At 38.8% G+C, this 21,597-nt stretch overlaps 1 protein-coding gene across 1 annotated transcript in view; it reads right to left on the bottom strand.

Annotated features, from left to right (window-relative positions):
• DHFR (dihydrofolate reductase) overlaps window positions 1–21,597 on the bottom strand; it is a 36,701-nt gene that overhangs the window by 10,346 nt on the left and 4,758 nt on the right. Inside the window, exons 4-5 of the mRNA XM_003732323.6 lie at window positions 10,985–11,108; window positions 6,784–6,899 (exon numbers count right to left, since the gene is read on the bottom strand). Of these exons, the coding sequence (XP_003732371.1) occupies window positions 6,784–6,899; window positions 10,985–11,108 (240 nt within the window). The remainder of the gene's footprint in view (window positions 1–6,783; window positions 6,900–10,984; window positions 11,109–21,597) is intronic.

The raw sequence follows: 21,597 nt of genomic DNA, 5'->3' as shown, positions 1-21,597 counted from the left end.
GGTCCAGATGGGTTCACAGCCGAATTCTACTGGACATACAAAGAGGAGCTGGTACCACTCCTTCTGAAACTATTCCAAACAATACAAAAAGAGGGAATACTTCACAAATCATTTTATGAAACTAACATCACCCTGATACCAAAACCCAGCAGAGACTCAAGAAGAAAAGAAAACTTCAGGCCAATATCCATGATGAACATAGATGCAAAAATCTTCAATAAAATACTGGCAAACTGATTGCAATAGCACATCAAAAAGCTTATCCATCACAATCAAGTAGGCTTCATCCCAGGGATGGAAGGCTGGTTCAACATACGCAAGTCTATAAACGTAATTCACCACATAAACAGAACCAAAGACAAAACCACATGATTATCTCAATAGATGCAGAGAAGGCCTTTGACAAAATTCAACAGCCCTTTATGCTAAAAACTCTCAATAAACTAGGTATGGGTGCAATGTATCTCAAAATAATAAAAGCTATTTATGACAAACCCACAGCCAATATCATACTGAATGGGCAAAAACTGGAAGCATTCCCTTTGAAATGTGGCACTAGACAAGGATGCCCTCTCTCACCACTCCTATTCAATACAGTATTGGAAATTCTAGCCAGAACAATCAGGCAAGAAAAAGAAATGAAGGGTTTTCAATTAGGAAAGGAGGAAGTCAAATTGTCTCGATTTGCAAGAAGACATGATTGTATATTAAGAAGACACCATCATCTCAGCCCAAAATCTCCTGAAATTGATAAGCAACTTCAACAAAGTCTCAGGATACAAAATCAATGTGCAGAAACCACAAGCATTCCTATACACCAATAACAGACTTAGAGCCAAATCAAGAATGAACTTTCATTCACAATTGCTACAAAGAGAGTAAAATACCTAGGAATACAACTAATAAAGGATGTAAAGGACCTCTTCAAGCTACCTATGGCTCTCTTCACAGAACTGGAAAAAACCACTTTAAACTTCATATGGAAGCAAAAGAGAGCCTGCATAGCCGGGAGGCATCAAGCTACCTGACTTCAAACTATACTACAAGGCTACAGTAATCAAAACAGCATGGTACTGGTACCAAAACAGAGATATAGACCAATGAAACAGAACAGAGGCCTTGGAGGCAATGCCACACATCTACAACTATTGGATCTTTGACAAACCTGACAAAAACAAGCAATGGGGAAAGGATTCCCTGTTTAATATGTGGTGTTGGGAAAACTGGCTAGCCATGTGGAGAAAGCAGAAACAGGACCCCTTCCTCACACCTTAACTAAAATTAACGTCAGATGTATTAAAGACTTAAACGTAAGACCTAACACCATAGAAACCCTAGAAGAAGGCCAGGCGCGGTGGCTCATGCCTATAATCCCAGCACTTTGGGAGGCTGAGGCGGGTGGATCATGAGGTCAAGAGATCGAGACCATCCTGGTCAACAAGGTGAAACCCCATCTCTACTAAAAATACAAAAATTAGCCGGGCATGGTGGTGTGCGCCTGTAGTCCCAGCTACTCTGGAGGCCGAGGCAGGAGAATTGCTTGAACCCAGGAGGCGGAGGTTGCGGTGAGCCAAGATCGTGCCATTGCACTGCAGTCTGCCATGTATGTACCTATGCAGGAATCCTTTGTGTTCTGCACATGTACCCCAGAACCTAAAGTGCAACAAAATATTTTAAAAAACAAAGTGTAGGCTGGGTACAGTGGCTCACACCTGTAATCCCAGCAGTTTGGGAGGCCAAGGCTAGTCTAAAATAGCTGATGTCAGGAGTTTGAGACCAGCCTGGCCAACATGGTGAAACCCCATCTCTACTATAGTCCTAGCTACTTGGGAGGCTGAGACAGGAGAATCACCTGAACCCAGGAGACTGCGCCACTGTACTCCAGCTTGGGTGACTCCACCTCAAAAAAAAAAAAAAAAAAAAAAAAAAAAAGGAATCAAGGTGGCATGGAATGTACATATAGATCAACTGAATAGAATTGATAGTACAGAAATAAACTCCTGCCTTTATGGCCAACTGATTTTCAATGAGGGTAAAAAAATAATTCAATAGGTGAAAATATAGCCTTTTCAACAAACAGTGCTCGACAATTATAGGTACATTTACGAAAGAAGGAAGTTGGACCTGTTCCTTCTACCATACATAAATGAACTCACGTGGAGCGTAGACTTCCATGTAGGAGTTAAAACTTCAAAACTCTTAGAGAAGGAAACAGAAGAATAAATCTTCATGAGCTTGGTTTGGCAATGGTTTTTTTAGGTATTACACCAAAAGACAAGTGACAAAAGAAAAAAATACATAAATTGGACGATATTAAAATGGAAAACTTTTGTATTGCAAATGATATCATGAAGTGAAAAAGAATATAGATAATGGGAGAAAAATATTTGCAAATCATATACCTGTTAAGTCCTATATACAGAATATTCAAAGGACTCTAAAAACTCAATAGAAAGATAACAGCATTTTTAAAATAAGTAAGGATTTGAATAGATATTGCAACCAAGAAATATATTCAAATGGCCAATAAACACCTGAGAAGATGCTCAACATCATTAATCACTAGGGAAATGCAAATCAAAACCATGAGATATTTCTTTACTTCCACTAGGATGCTGATAACCAAAATGACAGATAATAACAAGTGTTGAGGATGTGAAGAAACTATAACTTTTATTCATTGTTAGTGGGAATGTAAAAAGATACAGGCATGTTGAACAACAGTTTGATAGTGCTTCAAAATGTGAACAGAAAGTCCACATGACACAGCAATTCTTTTTCTAGATGACACTGAAGAGAAATGAAAACATACATCTGGCTGGGTGCAGTGGCTCATGCCTGTAATCCCAGCATGCTGGGAGGCCTAGATGGGTAGATCGCTTGAGCTCAGAAGTTCAAGACCAGCCTGGACAACATGGCAAAACCCTGTCTACAAAAAATACAAAAAAATTAGCCAGGTATAGTGGCATGCACCTTTATACTTGGTTACTTGGAAGGCTGAGTTGGGAGGATGGCTAGAGCCCAAGAAGTAGAGGTTGCAGTGAGCCAAGATCATGCCACTTCACTCTAGCCTGGGTGACACAGTCAGACTCTTTCTCAAACAAACAAAAAAAAGAATGAAAAAAGAAAACATACACCCACAAAAAGACTTGCACATGAATGTTCATAGCACAATAGCCAAAAAGTAGAAATAAACCAAATGCCTACCAATTGATGAATGGATAAATAAAAAGTAGTCTATCTGTACCATGGAATATGTTTTTGGCAACAGACAGGAATGAAGTACTGATAGTATGACATGGATAAACCTTGAAATTTGAAAATATTATGCTAAGGGAAAGAAGCCAATTCCAAGAAAGACCACATATTATATGATTCTGTTCATACAAACTGTCCACAACAGGCCTATCTATAGACACAAAAAGAAAGTAGATTAGTGGTTCCTAGGCCCGGAAGGGGAGAGGAATGGAGACTGATTGTTAATGGGTACAGGGATTTTCTTTCTTGGTGATGAAAGAAAAATTTTTTTTTTAAACCATAGAACATATTATTGTTAAAAAAAGGTTTTTTAAAAAATGAATGTGAATTTATTGTGTACTTGATTATTTAAAAAACTGCCAGATTATAAGTGATGGGGAGGAAGGCAGCAAATCACACTGCCATGTGTGCACCCATGCAACAATCCTGCATGTTCTTCACATGTACCCCAAAACCCAAAATGCAATCAAAAAGAAAAAAACAAAAAAACTGTCAGTTTACACCAGGGTATGCAGAAAGCCTGATACAATGGGATTCTAGTCTATAGTGTCATGAATGTTACCTCTTGAAAACAAATATGCTATATGTAGTAATATATAAAAATTATTTATTACTTTATATATAAATATATATAAATTATATACTAGGAATAATAAATTATTATGCACATAATTACCAATATTTATGTGCAAATTTTTGATAATTAGTAGGATTTGGGTCAGAAAATTTTTTAAAATTTATTTTTAGTTTAGATTCAGAGGGTTCATGTGCTTACTTGTTATATGGGTAGGCACTGCCTGCATAATGGTGGGGGTTGGGTGGGTGATGAAAATGTTTTAAACTTATACTGTGGTGAGGGTCACACAACTCTGAACATACTAAAATCATTCTCAATTATACATCTTTTTTTTTTTTTTTGAGACATGGTCATGCTCTGTTGTCTAGGCTGGAGTACAATGGTATAATCAAGGCAGTGTAGCCTCGACCTCCTGGGCTCAATCAATCCTCCTGCCTCAGCCTCCTAAGTAGCTGGGACCAGAGGTGTGTGCTACCACACCCAGCTAATTTTTATATTTTTTGAGGAGATGGGGGTCTTCTTCGTTGCCCAGCCTGGTTGTAAACTTCTCGGTTCAAGCAACCCCCCTACCTTCGTGTCCCAAAGTGCTGGGATTATAGGCATGAGCCATGATGCCTGGTCAAATTATATATACACTTTCAATAGATCGATATTATGATATGTGAATGCTATTTCAGTAAAGATACTAATTTTTCTCTTCTAAAAGCCAGAGAGCCAGAATGGTGTTTGTTTTAAGTTATCAAGGATCCTAAAGGGTCATAGCTTTGGAAAGAGTTCCGATTGAAAGCAATATGATTTGGAATGGCATTTAACATGAAGCTGATTTACATAACAATATATTGTTAGTAGTGAAGAGATAAATAAGAAATGAATTCAAAGCTCAGTGCAGTGGCTCTTGCCTATACTCTCAGCACTTTGGGAGGCCGAGGTGGGTGGATCACTTGAGGTCAGGAGTTCTAGACCACCCTAACCAACATGGCAAAACCCCATTGGTACTAGAAATAGAAAAATTAGGCAGGCGTAGTGGCACATGCCTGTGATCACAGCCTCAGAGAGGCCGAAGCAGGCAAATCACTTGAACTTGGGAGGCAGAAGTTGCAGTGAGCTGAGATCACACCACTGCACTCCAGCTTGGGTGATAGAGCAAGACTCCGTCTCAAAAAAAAAAAAAAAAAAAAAAAAAAAGAAAAAGAAATGAGAAATGAGTTTGAGCAGGTATCAATAGTCCCATAATGTGAGAATCAGTGGTCTAAGCAGAAGTGAAAATAAAACGTATAAGGTATGACAAAGTAAAAAAATCACTAAGTGTGAGTTTTCTAAGTAGTCACCTTTGGAGCCTAAGGAAAAGCCTGTACTTTAGCTGTTTATAGTTCTGAAAATTCAGTTTTCTTTAGAGACAAGAGTCCAAGAAAATCAGTCACTCATTTCAGTTGATTGAAAACTATTACTTCATAAAGTAATAGACTATTAAATCTGAAGCCTGGCCATCTTGGTATTCAGACTTGGCTCTGAATGTTCCTTTAAGGGACATTTCAAACACAAACCACACTCAAAGAATAATGACTAGATAAAACTGAGAATATGTGAAAGAATGTGCTAAAAGCTATTCCAAAAGTATTGATATAATAATCTTTTACTTTTATTCTCTAAAGCCAACAGCTAAAAATTGCTTGTAAACAAAAATGCTGAGTTTTCAAAATCAGGCAGTTTCATGCTAGTCAAACCACAAGGTGAAGCAAGAGTAACCTCTTCACTCCATCTCCACCTGCCACAGCTTACCTAAGTTCCTTCATCTTTCACCAGAATGACAAAGCTCTCCCTAGTTCACTTTTCTGGTCCATTCACCACAAAGCAGCTAGAACAATGTCACTCTCTCTTCAGAACCCTCTCACCCTGTACTTGGTCTGACCTCTGTGGGCCTCCTGCTTGCTCACAAGGCCTCCAGTGGCTTCAGGCTCAGAGAACACACCAAGCATATTCCTGCTTGAGGCCTTTGCGCCAGCTATTGCCGAGTGCTAGAATGTCCTTCCTGCTCTTTGCAGGGCTGGCTTCTTATTTAGATCACAGCATAGACATCACCCTTCAGCAAAGATGTCTCACACTACCCAGTATCTGCCACATTACAGTATTTTAGTTCTCCACATGCACCTCTTTTGATGCCTCTGCCATTTGGCCCTCACTAGAAAGAATGTAATCTCCTGGAGAAGATCAGTAGTGGCTGGCCTGGTAAACACTGTTTCCCCAGTGCCTAGATAATGTGTAATTCTCCTAGAATGAACTAATAACTACTCTTCTAGATTTCAGCAACATCATTAAAACCTGAACATTTCCAAGTCTACTGAAGCAGATGCCAAAAATTTCTACAGAATTTGTCTATAAAACATATTGTCCCTCTGGATTCAATCTAAAAAGACATGTTCTTTTCTTTCTTTTTTTTTGAGACAGAATCCAAAGCTGGAGTGCTATGGCATGATCTTGGCTCACTATAACCTCTGCTTCCCAGGTTCAAGTGATTCTCCTGCCTCAGCCTCCTGAGGAACTGGAACTGGAATTATAGGCATGGTACCACCATGCCTGGCTGGGTTTTTTTTTTTTTTTTTTTTTTTTGTATTTTTAGTTCAGTCAGGGTTTCACCATGATGGCTAGGCTGGTCTTGAACTCCCGACCTTGGTGATCTGTCTGCCTCAACCTCCCAAAGTGCTGAGATTACAGGAGTTAGCCACTGTGCCTAGCCATTAAAAAAAATACATTATTTCCGTAGGTTTTTGGGGAACAGGCTGTATTTGGTTACATAAGTTCTTTAGTAGTGATCTGTGAAATTCTGGTGTACCCATCACCCAAGCAGTACACAGTGAACCCAATTTTCAGTCTGAAAAGACATGCTCTTTTCTATAGTATTAAGCATGAAAGCCAAAGTGCTTCAGACTAATTAATAACATTATACTTACTGTGGCAGAAGTTTATATTTCTCCAAATCAATTTCTGGAAAAAACGTGTCACTTTCAAAGTCCTGCATGATCCTTGTCACAAACAGTTTAAGATGGCCTGGGTGATCCATGGCTTCCTTTGAAATAAAACAACATCAGTTTTCTTAATGTATGCCAAAAGACATAGAAATTCTAAGATTTATGTTTGATTAGTTAAGTTTATACTAGGTATTAAAGATATGCTTGGTACCCCAAAGAATATTATTTAAATATCCTATTCTTTCATCTCGGATGCTGCAAAGTATGCCTTAGTTATATTGAGAGTAACACTAACCATTATCAATAATTATGAGAGCCTGAGTTTAAATACAGTGTGGCCTCCATATAAGAACTCTTTTTTTTTTCCTTGAGCCAGAGTTTTGATCTTGTTGCCCAGGCTGGAATGCAATGGTGCAATCTTGGCTCACTGCAACCCCCGCCTCCTGGGTTTAAATAATTCCCTTGCCTCAGCCTCCTGAGGAGCTGGGATTACAGGCATGGGCCACCACACCCGGCTAATTCTGTATTTTTAGTAGAGACGGAGTTTCTCCACGTTGGGTAGGCTGGTCTCGAACTCCCGACCTCAGGTGGTGCGCTCACCTCAGCCTCCCAAAGTGCTGGGATTATAGGTGTGAGCCACCTCACCCCGCATGCGGCCAATGATTATGAGAGACTGAGTTTAAATATAGTCTGGTTTCCAGTTTGCTTACAAAAACTTTTTAGTTTCAGCATTCTCTTTTATTGTTTTCCTTTGGCTGTTAAAAGAGCCCTAAATTATCAAGATGCTCTCCATAGAAAAATTTATATACACATATATGAAAAAGATAGTACAATTTAATAAGACCTTGATTGTGGTGAACCCCAAGAGCACACTTAGTACATATACATAAAATTTACTAACACTTCCAATTCTCAAAAGATAATTACAATGCTAGTAGGTAGGTAATTTATTCTGCTTCTTGTTGCTAACAATTATATTAATATTTGGCTTTATATTGTACATGATTTTTCTAACAACTGCGTAAAATACAGTTGATAGTTTCTGCAGAAAAAGCTGCCCTGGAATGAGCATCTTAAAATTCTCATTCATAAAAAGTATGTCTTAATTCCAACTCTAAGAAAGCAGTAATTCTTGATCTCAAATAGCCTATGACTTGTAGAACTCCTGACTCTCAAGCAATCCACCTGCCTTGGTTTCCCAAATAGCCTGTAAGCTATTTAAGATCAAGAATTACTGCTTTTTTAGAGTTGAAATTAAGAAACTAGATATAATTTTATATAAAAATTTTTAAAAAAATTATATAGAAATTATAAAATTTTATATAGATATAAAAAATATATACACACATATACAAATCCAAGTGTGTGTTATTTTTAAAATTCCAAATAAGGGAACAAATTTTATCTTCAATACATCATTTTATATTAAATCAGTTTGCTACAACCCAATAGATACTCCACCAATTCTTACTCTACCAAAATTTAAAAAGTGGAATGCAGTAGTCCCCCCTTACCTGCGGTTTCACTTTCCAGTTTGTTTGTGGTCAACTGTAGTCTGAAAATATTAAATGGAAAATTCTAGAAATAATGCCTAAGATTCAAATGGCATGCTATTTTGAGTAGTGTGAAGAAATCTCGTGCCATTCTGCTGTCCTGTCCAGGAATTAAATTCTCCCTGCACTTTCTGTCTATGTTACCTGCCCCTTAGTCACTTAGGAGCCATCTGGATTAGATTGACTGGTATGGCAATGGTGGTGCTTAAGGAAATCTTACAATTAAGATTTTATTCAAGGAAATAATAAAATACTTAATAATGGCCCCAAAATGCAAGAGTAATGATGCTGGCATGTTGTTATAATTGTTCTATTTTACTATTGTTGTTAATCCCTAACTGAATATATAAGTTAAACTTTATCATAGGTATGTATACATAGGAGAAAACAGCATAGATAGAATTCAGTAATATCTGTAGTTTCAGGCATCTGCTGAGGGTCTTGGAATATATCACCTGAGAATATGGGGCGGAGTGGGGGGGTGGCTACTGTAGGGCTAACTATGGCAGCATTTGAAGTTCTGTAGTAAAGTTGATTATACAACGCAAACCTTCTGTAAAGGGCCAGATGGTAAATATTTTAGGCCTTGAGGGCCATAGGGTTTCCTACCTTTGTAAGCCACAGACAGTACTGAACGAATGGGAAGGGCTGTGTTCCAACGAAACTTTCTTTACAAACATAGGCTGGGAGGTCTGATTTGGCCCATAGGAAGATAAGTCCAAACGGTATCTACAAGCTGTTGTGATGTGAGGTAGGTGGATAATGTAAAAATATCATTTTAAGGTTCTACTTCCTATTTATCTATATATATAGATTGATCATATTATATAAATGCATTTATGTATTTATGTTGTAAATGAATACATTATCAAGTGACTGTGGTAATGAATCATTCGAAGTGTGGTATGTATTGAACAAAACAAATAACTTGTTTTCTTAGAAGAAATTCATATTTGGATGGAAATATCAAGAAACGATGTACGTTTTCTTTTGCTACCAATGGGGAAAATAAGGGGTTATAGAAACAGGAGCCCAACAAACTTGAGGTTTTTTTTTTTTTTTGAGACAGACTCTCACTGTTACCCAGGCTGGAGTGCAGTGGCGCAATCTCAGCTCATTGTAACCTCTGCCTCCTGGGTTCAAGCAATTTTCCCACCTCAGCCTGCGGAGTAGCTGGGACCCACCACCACACCTGACTAACTTTTGTATTTTTAGGAGAGACGGAGTTCCACCATGTTGGCCAAGCTGGTTTTCAACTCCTGACCTCAAGCAATCCACCCGCCTTGGCCTCTCAAAGTGCTGGGATTACAGGCATCAGCCTATCTCTTCTTTCTAAAATAATTTCAATGCATGTATGTTACCACAAGACTCAAATGGCAGAAACTGATTTTTTTTCTCCTCCTCATAAACGTTATTATCATTAGTGTTCTAGAAGGCAAAAAATTTTGTTATCCTCAAAAATTTTAAAGCTGGAAGTCATTTGGTATTAAAAAAGAAGTATTTGTTTTATATACTATTTTTCCTTATGCTATAAAATCATGTCATCTTTCTCCTGTGTCCTCACATTACATGCAAATTGACTGAGGAAGTTTTCTGCTTGTAATAAATTCATATACATGTAGATAGTATATATCAACTGAGAGCCCCAAACCTTTCCTGGTAAGAGACGTATTCATCTTGAAAGACAAAGGGATAACTCAGTGTATCTAGAGTACATTCAGGGAGTAAAAACCAGTACAGTACAAGTACAATTCTCAGGAAAGGATTTAGAGTGGATTTTAAATTGGAAACATCAATTATTCTTTGATTTAAAAGTAGACTGGTATTAGGAAGATGCTGGTCACAGGATACAAAATTTTAGTTACATAGGAGGAGTAAGTTCAAGAGATCTATTGTACAACGTCTATTATTCTACAGTTAATAACAAATACTTTCTTGCAAACTGCTAAGAGAGTAGATTTTAAGTGTTCTTACCACATAAAATAAGTGAGGTAATACATGTTAATTAGCTTACTTTAGGCATTCTCCACTATATACACATTTCAAAACAAGATGTTGTACATGACATGCAATTATTTGTCAATTAAAAAGATAAATAGGCTGGGTGTGGTGGATCACACCTGTAATCTCAGCACTTTGGGAGGTCAACTGCTTGAACCTAGGAGTTTGAGACCAGCCTGGGCAACATGGTGAAACCCTGACTCTACAAAAAATTACAAAAATTAGCTGGGCCTGATGGTGTGTGCCTATAGGTCCAGCTACTGCTTTGGAGGAGATGTGGGAGGATTGCTTGGGCCTGGGAGCTCAAGGTTGCAGTGAGCTGAGATACTGCCACTGTACTCTAGCCTGGGTGATAAAGCAAGACCCTGTCTCAAAATTAAATGAATAAATAAATAAATAAATAAAAGATAGGCTGATACAGACTATTTATTTTTGCATTGTTATTTAGTTTGTATGATAGTATCAAACAAGTAATTTGAATTGACAACAAATAATTTACAGTACACATAATGTGCTGCTTCCAAGGTTCAGACAATGAGTTATACCTGTTCCACCTCCTTTAAATGTCAGGGAAGCTGAAAGAAAGTAGAATAAAACATTTCTTTTTATTTACCAATAACTTTACTTACCTTATAAACAGAACTGCCACCAATTATCCAAATCATGTCTACTTTATTTGCTAATTCTGGTTGTTCAGTAAGTTTTAAGGCATCATCCAGACTTCTGGCAAGAAGAGCTCCTTGTGGAGGTTCCCTGAGGTTAAAAAAAAGAATTACACATAATTTTTGTAAAACCCATCTATACTAGTCAAATAATCTGACTAAGAAGCAGTGATTATAGAACTAAAATCATCATAAATATGAATCCTTTTAACAAAAAGCACTTAACATCAGTATGGCCTATGACCAATAATTCAACCTACATGTGTACATCTATGGTTCACAATGAATCATACAAGACCACGTGATATCTTGTGATATCTCTGGTGGAAAAACATCAGAAAAGGAGTTATTTCTGGAGAGATGGGATAAAGATTAACTGGGACAGGGCAGGAGAGAACTTTCTGGGGCTGATGGATAATATTCTGTATCTTTGATAGGACTGGGGTTATACAGGTATATACATTTATCAAAACTTAGCAAATGTACTTTTAAGACCTATGTGTCTCATCATATGTAATATTTACTTCAAAAGACAAAATTGTAAAAGAAATACTGAATCATTAATGGTATGAATGAGGAAATATTTAGGTGGAAACATACTAATGTCTGCAGTTTATTATGAAATGCATAAATGAACAAGACTGATTTGATGGATGAATGAATATGTGATGAAACTAGCAGAGTAAAATGTTAATAGTAGATCTAGGTGGTGGGTTTACTGGAAAGTTCCTTCTGTATGTGTGAGGATTTTCCTGATAAAATATTAGAAAAAGAGTGATATGTATGAATAACTGCAGAAAAGCTTGGAATGACATTTAGACTGTTATTATGTTTAACTTTGAGAATGGAGAAATACTTTTCATGTTCAAACAATACAGAAATGGGTATAGTATTAAAAAATGAGCTTATTATTACTTATGTAATTAAAATCCCAAAGGGAAGAAGTTAATTAATTTCAGTGTTTACTCAGGGGTGGTCCAATATTTTGGCTTCTCTTGGACACATTAGAAGAATAACTGTCTTGGGCCACACATAAAATACATAACCATTAATGATAGCTGAGGGGCAAAAAAAAAACCAGGTCTGTGCATAATGTTTTAAGAAAGTTTACTAATTTGGTTGGGCAGCATTCAAAACCATTCTGGGCCACTGGCTGGACAAACTCAGTTTACAGTGAATAACTGAATCTCTCCCAGTCTCTGAAACTATTTTGTTGGTTGTGGTGGGGGTTGCAATTCCCTTCATAAATGATGAAATATGTAGAACTAGGCTTTCATAGTTATTAGATACACAACAGAAATTACAATTCAATGTCAAGTTTTTAGCCTCGTGCTTTAACAAGATTATATAATTGCCCTTGAATTCAGAGTTATAATAATGATTAATCAAGAACTAACAGGGACTATTCATTCTCCCTCTCCCTCCTGATACATATTTTACTTATTTCACTCTGTCATTCTTAAAAGAATTAGGTTAGAGCAAAGACTATACTTTGACTCAGGCTGGAAAAAGACATGGAGGCCAGGGAGAAGTTAAATACATCCAGGTATTTCCAAAGGTATCAGGGCAGGTGCAAAGACCAGGTTGGACTAGGCTCTTCATTCAGTGAGAGAACTGAATCTAGAAGAAACAAAGATTTGGTGTTGGGAGAGAAGACAGTTTAGTTAATATACAGATGACACAGAGCTGTGACAGTTTTAGTTAGTAATTGTAGATGTGATGACTTCCTTGCCCTTTTGTAGTGAGTCTAGAAAAGAAAATGAAGAACAGATTAGCCGGGGCGGTGGCTCATGTCTGTAATCCCAGTACTTTCGGAAGCTGAGTGGGGGGAATGACCTGAGGTCAGGAGTTCAACACCAGCCTGGCCAACATGGCAAAACCCCGTCTCTAATAAAAATAGAAGAATTAGTTGGGTGTGGTGGTGTGTGCCTATAATCCCAGGTACTCAGGAGGCCGAGACAGGAGAATGGCTTGAACCCAGGAGGTAGAGGTTGCAGTGAGTAGAGATTGTGCCACTGCGCTTCAGCCTGGGCCAGAGTTTAAGACTCTGTTCCAAAAAAACCCCAAACAACAAATAAAAGATAGAGCAAAGTTAGAGATTTAACTTAAAGCAAAGGTATGAAGAATATGCTTCTGTAAAATGTGGCTATTTATTGGTTTAGAAGTAAATTTCACAGGAAACACTGGACCTCCAGGTAGGTAAAAAAGAACATGCAAAAAGCTGAGCTAGTGTTTGAGTTCATCAGCCCTTACATGGCACAAGACCTAGAAATTAATACAGTAAATGACAAATAGGAAGCATCCAATACAGTGACATATTTCACTGCTGAATTTATTTCCTGTAATTATTTTAAGCCAATCCAGACTGGATTCCCTACCAATGGAGAGTTGGTTTGTGGTAGTATGAGTATTCTGTGTTAAGAAATGTGTGGACATGCTTGATGTTTTTGTGATTGAGTCTTGAGGGTTTGCATGAAGACTAAATGAGATAAGGTACACAATGCATTTAGCTGGCAATCCTATGTGGTTCTATCATTCCTTTTTATAGACGAGGAAACTGAGACTGAATGGGTAAGAAACCACTGGCCACACACCCAGAAATGATGGACCTGGGAGTTGGAACTCCAGCAGCCTGACTTTGAAACTTGAGATGCAACTTGTTACGAGGACAAAAGACTTCAGCTTGTGCCTGTAGGCTACAGGCACCTCTGATTCTGGGGCCCTTAGACATCAGGGTGGTGGGGCTTAGATTAGGCAGAACCCTCTGACTCTTGTCCTCTGGCCTTATCTGATTATTCCAGGGTGCCATATAAACATCCCTTTTTCACTGCTTCTGACTTGAAAGATAATAGGATGGCAGATGGAATTCTGGCTCAATTTCCCTGGGGAGTGTTGGGAAACCACTTAAAAACAAAAAACCTGCCCGGGCAACAGTGGCTCACACCTGTAATTCCAGCACTTTGGGAGGCAGTGGTGGGTAAATCACCTGAGGTTGGGAGTTTGAAACCAGCCTGAGCAACACGGAGAAACCCTGTCTCTACTAAAAATACAAAATTAGCTGCGTATGGTGGCACATGCCTGTAATCCCAGCTATTTGGGAGGCTGAGGCAGGAGAATCACTTGAACTCGGGAAGCAGAGGTTGTGGTGAGCCAAGATCACACTATTGCACTCCAGCCTAGGCAACAATAGCAAAACTCCATCTCAACACACACACACACACACACACACACACACATGGAGAATCATTTGAACTCAGGAAGCAGAGGTCGTGGTGAGCCAAGATCGCACTATTGCACTCCAGCCTAGGCAACAATAGCAAAACTCCATCTCAACACACACATACACACACACACACACGGAGAATCATTTGAACTCAGGAAGCAGAGGTTGTGGTGAGCCAAGATCGCACTATTGCACTCCAGCCTAGGCAACAATAGCAAAACTCCATCTCAACACACACACACACACACAGACACACAAATACGAAACCACCCCCCCCCCAAAAAAACAGACCCTGAAATAGAATGGTGTCTTAACCAGAATGCAAAAATACATCAATTTATGAACCTTCATACTCAAAGAGTGGGGTTTCCTACTAAGCCATACCTCATTTTATTGTGCTTCACATACACTGACTATTTTTTTTTTTAAACAAATTGAAGGTTTGTGCCAACCTGCACTGAACAAGTCTTCTGGTGAAATTTTTCCAACAGCTTGTGTTCATTTTGTATCTCTATGTCACATTTTGGTAATTCTCACACGATTTCAAGCGTTTTCATTATTATAATATGTTTTGGGGATCCTGCTGTTACCGTTGTAAGTAATTGTTATCACACCTTTATAAGATGGTGAATTGATAAATATGTTCTGACAGCTCCACTAACTGGCTGTTCCTGTTTCTCTCCCTCTCTTCTGGCCTCCCAATTCCCTGAGACACAACAATATTGAAATGAGGCCAATTAATAACCCTACAATGACCTCTAAGTGTACAAGTGAAAGGAAGTCACATATTTCTCAAGAAAATCAAAAGCTAGAAATGATTATGCTTAGTGAGGGAGGCATGTCAAAAGCCAAGATAGGCCAAAAGCTAGGCCTCTTGCATATAACAGCCAAGTTGTAAATACAAAAGAAAAATTCTTGAAGGAAATTAGAAGTGCTATTCTAGTGAAAACGTGAATGGTAAGAAAGCAAACAGCCTTTTTGCTGATGTGGAGAAAGTTGAATAGTCTGGATAGACCAAACCAGCCACAACATTACCTTAAGCCAAAGCCCAATCTAGAGCAAGACTTTAACCCTCTTAAATTCTACAAGGGCTGAGAGAAGTGAGAAAGCTATAGAAGAAAAGTCTGAAACTAGCAGTTTGGTTCATGATGTTTAAGGAAAAAGCTGTCCCCATAAGAAAAAAGTGCAAGGTGAAGCAGCAAGTGCTAACGTAGAAGTGTCAGCAAGTTCATCCAGAAGATCTGGCTAAGATCATTGATGAAGGTGGCTACACTAAGAACAGATTTTCAATGGAGATGAAATAGCCTGGTATTCAAGGAAGATGCCCTCTAGAACTTTATAGCTATAGAGAAGTCAATGCCTAGTTTCAAAGAACAGGCTCATCCTACTCCTTGGCTATAAATTTGCACTTGCCAATGCTAAAAAAAAAAAAAAAAAAAAAAAAGAACAGGCTGATTCTCTTGTTAGGGGCTAATGCACTGGTAACTTTCAGTGGAATCCAATGCTCATTTACCATTCTGAAAATCCCGAGGCCTTTAAGAATTTTACTAAATCTACTCTGCCTGTGCATTAGAAATGGAACAACGAAGCCTGGATGACAGCACATCTGTTTACAGCATGGTTTACTAAATATTTTAAGCCTGCTGTTGAGACCTGTTGCTCAGGAATGAAGATTCCTTTCAAAATATTCCTGTTCATTCTGCAACTCATGGATCAAGGAGTAATTCTGACTTTCATGTCTTATTATTTAAGAAATACATTTTGTAAGGCTGTAGCTGCAATAGATAGTGATTCCTCTGATGGATCTGGACAAAGTAAATGGAAAACCTTCTAAAAAGGATTCACTACTCTAGATGCCATTAACAACATTCATAGGAGATCAAAATATCAACATTAACAGGAATTTGGAGTAAGCTGATTCCAACCCTCATGATGGCTTTGAGGGGTTTAAGACTTCAGGGGTGGAAATGACTGCAGATGTGGTGGAAATGGCAAGAAAACTAGAATTAGAAGTGGAGCCTAAAGATGAGATGGAATTGCTGCAATCTCAGGATAAAATATCAATGGATAAGGAGTTCCTTCTTATGGATGACCAAAGAAACTGGCTTCTTGAGATGAAATCTACTCCTGGTGAAGATGCTGTGAACATTGTTGAAATGACCACAAAAGATTTAGAATACTACACAAACTAAGTTAATAAAGCAGCAGCAAGGTTTGAAAGGACTGAGTCCCATTTTCTAAGAAATTGTTGTGGGCACACAATTACATGCTCCAGAAAAATCTTTCATGAAAGAAGAGTCCATCAATGGGGCAAACTTCATTGTTGACTTATTTTAAGAAATTGCCACAGCCACCCCAGCCTTCAGCGACCATCACCTTTATCAGTCAGCTTGCATCAATATCAAGGCAAAACACTCCACAATGAGAAGATTATGACTCACTGAAAGCTCAGACTATTGTATTTTTTCATCATATTTTAATTAAGGTACATGCATTTTTAAAAGATGTAATGCTATTGCACATCTATTAGACTAAATAGTATAGTGTAAATATAACTTTTATATGCACTGGGAAACCAAAAATTCATATGACTACCTTTACTGTGATATTTGCTTTATTTATTATAGTGGTCTGGAACTGAACTTGCAATTTTCTCTGAGGTATACCCATATTAAAAATTGGGTATGATCCAGCCTCATTGTGAAATACTCTGTAGCCACTAAAAATATTTACACGACTTTATTTTCTAATGTACTGAGGGGAAAAGAGGCAGGTTACAAAGTTGTACTAGGTGGGATCGTTCTATTTTTATAAATCACCTATGTACTATTCATTCTGTGAAGATTTCTGAATCCCTACTTTGCTAGGGGTCATGCTAGATTCTGGGAATAGAGAGAAAATATGCAGTCCCTGCACTCAAAGAGATTGTGATGGCAGTCAGAAATGTCTCGGCAGTGACTATAATGTACGAAAGGATATACAGTGAAGACGTGCAGGGGACATGACAGGGGAATGCAGGGCAGGGATGATGAGGGAGAATCCTCAAGTCATGATTCCTTAACCGAGTGTCAAAGGAGATAAAAAACATGTGCAAAGGCACAGGCGTGACAGACTACAACAGAAGTGTAGTACAGAATTTCATTTTAATTATATGGAAGTTATTTAATACAAGAAAGCTCTGACAAAGTTGAGGATAGAGAAAAGTAAACTGTGGTAAGGTTTAAAATGTCCAGTAGGCTGGATGTGGTGGCTCCTGCCTGTCATCCCAGAACTTTGGGAGGCTGAGGTGGGCGAATCACTTGAAGTCAGGAGTTCAAGACCAGGCTGGCCAACATGGAGAAACCCCTTCTCTACTAAAAAATATGAAAATTGGCTGGGCGTGGGTGGCACACGCCTGTTATTCCAGCTACTCAGGAGGCTGAGGCAGGAGAATTGCTTGAGCCAGGGAGGTAGAGGTTGCAGTGAGCCAAGATCACACCACTACACTCCAGCATGGGTGACAGTGGGTCAGTCTTGTCATACTCAACTAAATTAGAGTTGAGGGGCCGGGGAAGAAAGCATTCGGGTTATAAAACATTGCTCCAAGAATGTAATTCTCTGTGAGCCTGACTGCTGGTAGTGCTTGTTGTAACCTGAAACCAGTTTTATCTATAGCTTCTAAGATAACTTGCTGCAACTCCAGCACTAATTTTGCCTACCACTTGCTGCTCACCAGCTGGAGGTGCCAGGTCCCCCAAGCCTTAGTAATGCCAATGAACTTTCTGCAAGAGCAGTAACATTTCTCCTTTTTAATAAAATCTCTAACCTTCCCTTGTTCTTCAGACATATGGAAGGCCAATTGTATGCATGTATGCCCTAAACAGCAGTTCTTTCTTCCCAAAAAATATGTTAAATTTAGAAATTCATCTCAACATTTTTATTTTGCCTTTGATAATACTAAAAGGTTGGGAGCAGAGCAAGGCGAAGATAGGGAAAAAAAAAAAAAGGAATCCAGAATAAAGTCAGGGGAGAGGAGAGAGTTGATTTAGGTGGCAGGGGATTTTTGTCTCAAGATCCAGGGAAACAAGAACAAAGTAATATGTTTAGGTGAAAATGAGATCATGAGTCTGTTCACTGTGATTTCATTAATATTATATTAATGTGTATGTTCTATAAGATATAAAGTAGCAAGGCTGGGGGGTAGGAACTGATGTCTATACCCTTCTGTGTGCCAGAAACTTTAAATACAAAATTTCAGTGAGTCTTCAAAATCATCCTAAAAAGTTGTCATTATTCATTTCATTTAATAGGTAAGGAAACAAGTTCAACAAGGCTTTCTTGTAGCTTGCCTAAAGTCACAAAGTTACTAGGTGCCACAGCAGATATCAGAAGCCAGGTCAGTCAGTGTTTCCTACTCTAAGTGTGTAAGTGGTAGGGAGAGAGAGAACTGCAGCTTCAAAAATTTTTTATGATCTCACTGTCTCTGAGATAGTGAGATCATAAAAAATTGTAACATGAAATTTAGTTAACTTTCATGGAAGGGAGACAATTTAGGATTTTCTAAAGATGGTGTCAAGGCTATAGTATTGCAGTATAACTTGTTTATTTAATATTTGGTTCCAAAGAGTTTTTTTTTTTTTTTGAGATGGAGTCTCACTCTATCACCGAGGCTGGAGTACAGTGGCAGGATCTTGGTTCTTTGCAACCTCTGCCTCCCAGTTTCAAGCGGTTCTCTTCTCCTGCCTCAGACTCCTTATTAGCTGGGATTACAGGTGTGTGCCACCAAGCCTGGCTAATTTTTTTTTTTTGAGACGGAGTTTCGCTCTTGTTACCCAGGCTGGAGTGCAATGGCGCGATCTCGGCTCACCGCAACCTCCGCCTCCTGGGTTCAGGCAATTCTCCTGCCTCAGCCTCCCAAGTGGCTGGGATTACAGGCATGCGCCACCATGCCCAGCTAATTTTTTGTATGTTTAGTAGAGACAGGGTTTCACCATGTTGACCAGGATGGTCTCGATCTCTTGACCTCGTGATCCACCCGCCTTGGCCTCCCAAAGTGCTGGGATTACAGGCTCGAGCCACCATGCCCGGACCAATTTTTGTATTTTTTAGTAGAGTTGGGGTTTTGCCACGTTGGCCAGGCTGGTCTCAGATGCCTGACCTTATAATCTGCCTGCCTTGGCCTCCCAAAGTGTGGGGATTATAGGTATGAACCACAGTTCCTGGCTGGTTCCAAAGACTATTAAAAACTACTTTATTGATATAAATCATGTACCATAAAATTCACCCTTTAAAAGTATATGGTTCAGTTTATGTTTAGTATATTCACGGAGTTGTGCAAGCATCACTCTTATCTACTTTTAGGACATTTCCATCACACCAAAAAAAAAACATTCTGTACTCATCGGTGGTCATTCCCACCCTTCTCACCTCAAGTTCTTTTAAAGGTACAACTTGATTGTTTAGACAAATGTGGAGAAGCATTTTCCCCCAATACCTTACTAAGAAAATGTTTACCCTAAATAACTAGTGTTTGGTAGAAAATTTTGTGATCACCTTGAGGATTCAGTTTCTTCTTACACTGAGCGAGAGGGTGAAAAAACTATTATCTTTAGAGCTTGCATAAGCAAGTGATTTCCATGTATAAATCTCTGCCCTTTTATTCAGGACCCTGCAGTGCGTGGCATTCAGCAGGTGCTCCCTACATGTGTGGGACGGACCAGCAAGTAAGGAAGCAGGGGCAAGAACAACAAAAAAGAGCTCTAACACATTTTACTAACTGGTATCACAATTTCCCGCCAATAGACTTTAAATTTTCTTAGCCTTAAAAAAGAAAGCACAAGACACCAACATATGTTATATATAAACACACAAGAAGCAACCAAACCCAATTACATGCACCACAGGGAGGTAAAAAAAAAAAAAAAAAGAAATCACACTCATCCTTTGAGGAGAAATGCTGGCTCAAGTGAACATCTCCCCCACTGAGATTTCTTTCTGTTGTTTGAGCTCAAGCTAGCCATAAACAAACTTGAATAGTATTAAAAAATGTCATTAAGAGTTTCTTGGAATGGTGATATAGTCTGTGAACTTGAACTCTACCAAAGAAAGAGATAATCAGAATATACTAGCAACCAGAAGAACAGCATGAAGATGGAAGCAAGCAGCAAGATGCCCATCAACAAATCTGCCCCACTGCCCAGAGGCAATCAGTGCAAATATTCTGGTACATTTCTCGGTTTTTACCTATGCCATTCTAGGAAAAACATGAGAGAAAATCTATGTAAGCCTGAATCCCCTTAGCCTATATAGCTGTGTAGTATTTTTCCTTCTCATAGTGTGTTAACTTGGCTAGGATATAGTCCTTGGTTATTCAGATAATGTATCTAGGTGTTGTTTTGAAGGTATTTTGTAGATGTGATTATAATTCAGTTTTTTATTTTTTTGAGACAGGGTCCTACTCTGTTGCTCGGGCTGGAGTACAGTGGCACAATCTTGGCTCACTACAACCTCTGCTCCCAGGTTTAAGTGATCATCACACCTCAGCCTCCTGCATAGATGAAACTACAGGTACACCACCACATCCGGCTAATTTTTTTTTGTAGAGGTGGGGTTTCACCATGTTGCACAGGCTGGTCTCAAACTCCTGAGCTCAAGTGATCCACCTGCCTTGGCCTTCCAAAGTGCTGGAATTACAGGAGTTAGCCACTGTCCCTGGTCAGACTTTAATCTGAGTGAGCTGATTCAGTTTGAAGGCCTTAAGAGTAGAGTTGAGGCTTCTCTGAAAAAATTTCACCTGCACTGCTTCAGCCCCTGCTAGAGAATTCCAGCTTGACCCTTCTGATGGCCTGCTTTACAGATTTATGGACTCACATAGCCAGCGCTCACAATTGTGTAAGCCAATTTCTTGCAAGAAAACTCTTTAATAAAGCTATATCTATCTACTACTGGTTCTGCTTCTTGGGTTGAATCTTGACTAATACACATGAGAAAAGAATACTATGACCACGTTCCCAAGCAAGTAGTGCCCTAGGATACTGCATTCTTTTAGGTGATTATATTATTAGACTAAGAAGCAGTGATTAACATGCCAGATCCCAGACTTTCTTTGCCCTTAGGTCCTGATATGGTTTGGCCTTTGTGTCCCCAGCCTAAATCTCACCTTGAATTGTAATAATCCCCATGTCAAGGGCAGGACCAGATGGAGATAAATGAATTATGGGGGGGGTATTTCCCCCATGATGTTCTTGTGATAGTGAGTTCTCATGATATCTGATGGTTTTATGAGGAGGCTTTCTCCCTTTGCTCGGCACTTCTCCTTCCTGCCAACATGTGAAGAAGGACGTGTTTGCTTCCCCTTCCACCATGATTTTAAGTTTCC

The sequence above is a fragment of the Callithrix jacchus genome, chromosome 2 (assembly GCF_049354715.1).
Source record: "Callithrix jacchus isolate 240 chromosome 2, calJac240_pri, whole genome shotgun sequence".
NCBI classification, from domain to species: Eukaryota; Metazoa; Chordata; class Mammalia; order Primates; family Cebidae; genus Callithrix; species Callithrix jacchus.
The sequence above is the reverse complement of the archived record's forward strand: the minus strand, read 5'-3'. Positions and strand labels throughout refer to the sequence as shown.